Below are 6,000 nucleotides of genomic sequence, written 5' to 3' on the forward strand. Positions count from 1 at the left end.
TAGCAGGCAGTAGCCTACAGTATAATGGTATCAGGTAGTAACCTACAGTATAACGGTATCAGGGTTACCAACTTATGTTTTTCATAAGACTTATGATAACAGTATGTGTCATGTTCCACTAAATGAAAGTAGATATCCAAAATCATATTGTGCTGTAAATATATTTCTTTTTGTAGTTGTTGAACTGAAAATCTATACCTGTATAAGATAAATAATGTTTTATTGTAGAGCTCTCCTTCCTCTAAAGAGTAATGCAAGAAATGCAAAATGGTAAACAAATATAAACAAATGGCATTTCCACCATAAAGGTTGCTTCACTAAGAGGTAGAGTGTTCATTCTGAGACCACTGCAATTTTAAAAATTATTTTTCCTCTAAGATGCATCAGCCTCAGAGCTTATTAAGTATGGAGTACATGAGACATAGTTCCACAGTGGGAAAACAGTTATAATTTCCACTTAGGGCAGCAATACATTAGACAGATCAGCTGTGAAAAATTAAAATTCCACAAGTCAGCTACTGTATAATTGAAGAATGTATCACATTTCTGCACACTGCTTCTCAATATAGCTTACTTCTAACCTTTACTTGTTTCTATAGGATTGGAGGGGCAGTTCCTACTGTATTTTCCTACTTTTCGGAAGTGCTTGCCAGAGAGAAGAGAGGAGAGCACCTGAGTTGGCTGTGTATGTTCTGGATGATCGGTGGTATCTACGCATCAGCAATGGCGTGGGCCATAATTCCACACTATGGTAAGGATGCTGCTTGTCTCTGATTTCAGAGTTTCTTTGTTTTGATAGCTGGATGACATGACAATGAGGGGTCTATATTATATGCTCGAAGAGACTTTTCTTCAAACATATAATCATCGACACCTAAAGAGCAAATGCTCTAAAGTGCGAATGGCCACGTCCGAGAATTTTTTCCTCGAGAAAAAATTCACGGGGCCGTGCACAAAAAACTCAAACTTCAAAACCCTAATCAACTGGGGGGCTTCTACCCCCAACACCCCCTGATGTGGGGGTCTGTGCCCCCCACATCCCTCCTAACTAAATATACCAACTCCGAGATCACTCTACGTTGGGGAAAAGGGCAATTCCTGATAATGGCCAAATTAATTTTTTCTCAACAAAAAAAATTTGCAGACATGGCCATTCACACTTTACAGCATTCGCTCTTTAGGTGTCGATGATTATATGTTCAAAGAAAAGTCCCTCTGAGCATATAATATAGACCCAACAATGAGATTATCATAAAGAAAACATAACCCAAAACACAAGCTGAAGCCGTGTACTGCACTGGAGAGAAGCAGAAACTCAAATGAAACCATAGCTGGTAGGAAAAATATAAGCTACCGAATACTGAAGTTCCCGTGTGCATACCCAGTAGCACCAATGCATTATGCACGTTATAATCACATATTATACCCAAATAGTGCAAGCAGATGTTTAAAAGGAGAGTGGCTATACTAGCTGTAAGGTATGAGAATAAATATCAGTTCATCTGTATGTCTGCAGATAGCTCAGTCTGTCCATTCATTTCTGTAAAACTGAATTAATTAATTGCAGGTACAGTTAGTTTGCATGCCTGTAGTCACAGTTTCCTGTTTGTTGAATATCTGTTTCTGTGAAGCCTTGTTTAGGCAAGTGTTTGAAAATTTCTGTGCAGGGAATCACATTGTACATTGAAAATATTTCTATGATTCTCTGTAAAAGAAAGTATGGAACCTGAAGTCCTCACAATGGCACTAAAACTACACATAACAGAAACTCAATTCTCAGTACTAGTACTTCTCACCAGTTATCATACGTAAAAGATGTGAATGGAAACTTTTAATAATATAGGTATTGTTTCAAAGAGTTGTCAGTATTCAAAGGGGTGCTGTCCAGATGATAGGTAAATATTTATATTTGTATCTATCTATATATCAACATATCTGTATACATTATAGAATGCGTGTGTGTGCGCATGTGTGTGCGATATGTGTGTGCGTAAACACAAATACATGCACACATATATAGTTACAAGTTTCACTTCAAAATGATGGCATGTATTTCTTTTATTGTATCACAGAAAACAGGAAACAGAAGCATTAGTACAAAAAAAGGGTAAACTTAAAATGCTTTTTGCCAACTTTAACATAATTTGCAAAAAAAATGCTTGAGATCACTGGAGAAAAAGCATTATATATCAACAGCAGCACTACAGTTTTATTTGTTTGTTCATTTGTTTGTGCATTTATTTATTTTGCGTTTCTTAACAATGTAAGTGGTCTGCTCACAAAGCCTTTTTCCGCAGTGACCTAGGGCACAGTGCAGCAGCAGCAGAGATGTAGTAACAGTCAGAAGTAGACCAAGCTATAGTTTACAGATTACACTACCATGGATATAACTTGCACTGGAGCTGACATTTTACAGTATATACACCATATAATGCATGCAGTCATGAAGATTCAGTGGAGTTGGCATCTAGTTAAACTTGCATGTATACTCTACTAAGAAGAGGAAATATATTTAGTTACATTCAAATCTGTATAGTCTGAAGATCCAATGTATGGATTGTTTAGAAGAAAGAATGGGATTTAAGATAAAAGGAAAGACTAGTGATGTGTGGAAGAGAAAGAATGTGAAAACAGAATGCAAGAAGAGAAGACACAGATAAGGCCAGAAAGCAGGGACTAACATTGTGTACGAGAGAAAGAAGGAGAAACTTAAGAATGAGTAGTAAAGCTGCAGCTTATGGGTAAAAATAGAAATACACTATGATGAAGCCATCTACATAACACAAAAGTGCCCGAGAGTAGAGCCGACGCTGAGGCACAGCTCAGACTGTGTAAAAACAGAAACAGAGTCTGGTAAATTCCTTACCACATCAGTGGCTGAAGTATGTTTCTTACACACACACACACAAGCATGCACACACATGAGCAGACACACACATAAACACATACACAAACCCCCCCCCCCCACACACACACACACACATACCCACACACACCCACACACACACACACACACACACACACACACACACACACACACACACACACACACACACACACACACATACACACACACACACACACACACACACACACACACACACACACACACACACACACACACACACTCACACACGCGCACACACACACACACACATACACAAGCATGCACATACTCTTGAACAAACTACTTATCTATATCAAACAAAGCTCCTCATTAGCACTCTTCAAGAATCTTGATGATTGAATGGGAAATAGGAAATTCACCCTGGGGATCACTTCTGTGGCTCTGCTTGACAGGAGCACAGGTAAATAATTTTCTTGGGTGGCAAAAGCCAGGGTAACTTTTTGGCTAGGCTTATATAGGCCCTAGGGGCAATAGCCTAGTACCTACCTATGAGCCTATGAACGAAAGACCACCAGTGCCAAACCTCCAAGAAACAGCTCATAACCACAAAAGCAATGAAAGGCACTACAGAGATTTACAGGATAAAAAATGTTCGGTTCAGGATGTAGAAGTAATAGAATTTAATAGTCTTGATCCAAAACACATGCAGCAACTTGTAAAATACACTAAACACACTATAATACATAAAATGCTTAACCGGATCACTGTGCTTTTCATCCTTCCTTAGGACTTCTTCAAATAACTCAGTCAGCTTGATCCTACCCTTTTATACCTTATTCAGTCAACCAGTCCCTTAATTATTTAAACAATAAATCAAAGTCCCTAGAAAAGCAATAAAAGTAATAAAAAATTGAATATGACTGATCCACTAAGCAATCCACATAAAATAATTACAATGCCATTCACAAAAATAAGATATCAATATAAAGCAACTGTAGAATGTTTTGTCTTTATGTGTCAACTATAAAATACTAGTTAGATGAAAAGCTGGTGGCTGCACTAAATATATGAGTAGTTGAAATACATTCAAATAATGTTTAAGTATAGAAAATGCATGCATTTTACCAATTTCTCATTCTCATACAGCAATTTCTATAATAATTATCCACATAAATACACAAATATGTATCACTGTAAGCATATGTCTTTGCATTTTCATGTATTCCAATAAGATAAATCATTGCCAGCAAATCTTGAGCATCAGAATATATTCTACTACCCACCAATGAATTCTTAATTTAAAAAAACAAGTGTCAATATTCATGAGATGGGAAATCAGTCTTTGGGAGGCAAATATAAACTAGATAACTAGATGATGGAGAGTCAGTCTACCAAACAGAACTCTGTCATAGCATTCTTGTCCTTAAATATTTTTGTGGTACCTAAGTATATAACTATTTTTTAATAATTTACAGGTTACATTTTCCAGCTTGCTTGTTGAATCAATATGTAAAATTTTCCTTAGAACGCAAGGCTGCTGCATTCTTTTTGACAATAAAGTTGGCCAGATGAGGTATAAAACCCTTCAAAGGCTTTCAGTATTATTGTTAATGAGCCAGACAAGATTCCTGCAGAGCATTTTTACAGTGAGTTCTGCTATAACAAACAATCCTGAAATCTTGGAAAATGATTTTAGCTCTCCATTCTTTCTACAGGTATTTGAAATCCAGATCCAGCCAGGTCGCTTACATTTTCTCCTGAGAAGCCTTAGGTACTGCTGTATTCCACTCCATGTCATGTGATCTGTCTTGCAAATGGTCCTCTTCCTATCATCCTTAAAAGAGGTTAATATGCATCCATGTTCAATTAATATTTTTTTTTTTTTTAGATCTGCACAGCCTGGAACATTATTGACCTACCTTGAACCTACTTTTTATTGGTAAGGTACGGTAACTGAGAATGTGGTTTACATTCATTTGCTATTTTATTTAACGTCCAATGTTCTCTCCAGTTTTAAATTATGACAGTACTGATACAGATCACCTTGTTCATGGTCTCCTAGTTATGAAGGATTAAGACGTTATATTGTATTGTTGTCCTTCATAATCTTTTATAAAGCATTTAACACAATATGTTAGGATATCCTAATAGGCCTCCTATGATCATGCTGCATTATTTCCTTCACAGTCCTTAAGAGGTTTACCTATTACTTCTCAGGACACATGCAGATGGTTGTTCAAGATGGCAGTGTATGGCTTTCAGCTGACCAAACCTTCTCTTATATTTGGATAAGTTTACCTTTGCTTATACAGATTTGACTGTAGCCAAATACTGGCTGCTATATACTTTATTCTTCACTCTTTGATTTGAGGGTCTCAGGTTCTGTGTTCCTATCTTCCAGTGAGAAACACAACTTTGCTAAGGTATACATGGTATGAGGACAGTTGTACTTTCAACTTTAAGACTAGATAGTTCTGTAATGCCTCCGGTGTTTAGCCATTGTAGACAGGCTATGCTATTTCACTATCTTCGTGGCTGATGTTAATTTTTGATAGCTTGATGTCTACTGAGTATTTTGAGTGGGTTACTGGGTTGTTCTAAATTCAAACCTTGGTTGTTTTATTATGCCATCTGGGCATTTTGCAGTTTGGAGGTTTTATATCCTGGATTCATCCTGGATTACTGGATTGGATTTATTGGTGTTGGCTTGTAGTTTGGAGAACTGGTAGTTTATTGTACAATGTATTAAACACATTTTAAGCTGAATTCAATATTTCTGATTTCTTGGAAAGTTTTTAATCAGTTGTCAGTGTTATGGATAACTTCCATTTAATAAATATCATCAACCAATGAGTGATGATCTGTTATTCTTGTTAAGCATTTTATTATTTTCTACATTACATTGCATATTTGTGATGTTGTTTGAATAAACAACACTCATTGGAAACAGTTTATTATTTTTTCTTATTTCTAAATATTCTTTTGTAGAGGTACTAACAGTATTCTTTTTGATCTCTAGTATATTAAAAAAAGCCAAAAAGAAACCCTGAAATTGTCTTTTGTCTTAATTGTTCCATAAGACACTCTTTCTGTTGTAGTGTTACACAGAGCTTGAATTTGGCCCCGTTGTTTTTCACAGTGTATATGCTTGC

At 36.4% G+C, this 6,000-nt stretch overlaps 1 protein-coding gene across 1 annotated transcript in view; it reads left to right on the plus strand.

Moving 5' to 3' along the window:
• Positions 1-6,000, plus strand: part of SV2C (synaptic vesicle glycoprotein 2C) — a 1,515,246-nt gene that overhangs the window by 712,008 nt on the left and 797,238 nt on the right. Inside the window, exon 4 of the mRNA XM_044063964.1 lies at positions 600-751. Within this exon, the coding sequence (XP_043919899.1) occupies positions 600-751 (152 nt within the window). The remainder of the gene's footprint in view (positions 1-599; positions 752-6,000) is intronic.

Source organism: Protopterus annectens, chromosome 2.part2 (assembly GCF_019279795.1).
Source record: "Protopterus annectens isolate FY-2018-M chromosome 2.part2, PAN1.0, whole genome shotgun sequence".
NCBI classification, from domain to species: Eukaryota; Metazoa; Chordata; order Ceratodontiformes; family Protopteridae; genus Protopterus; species Protopterus annectens.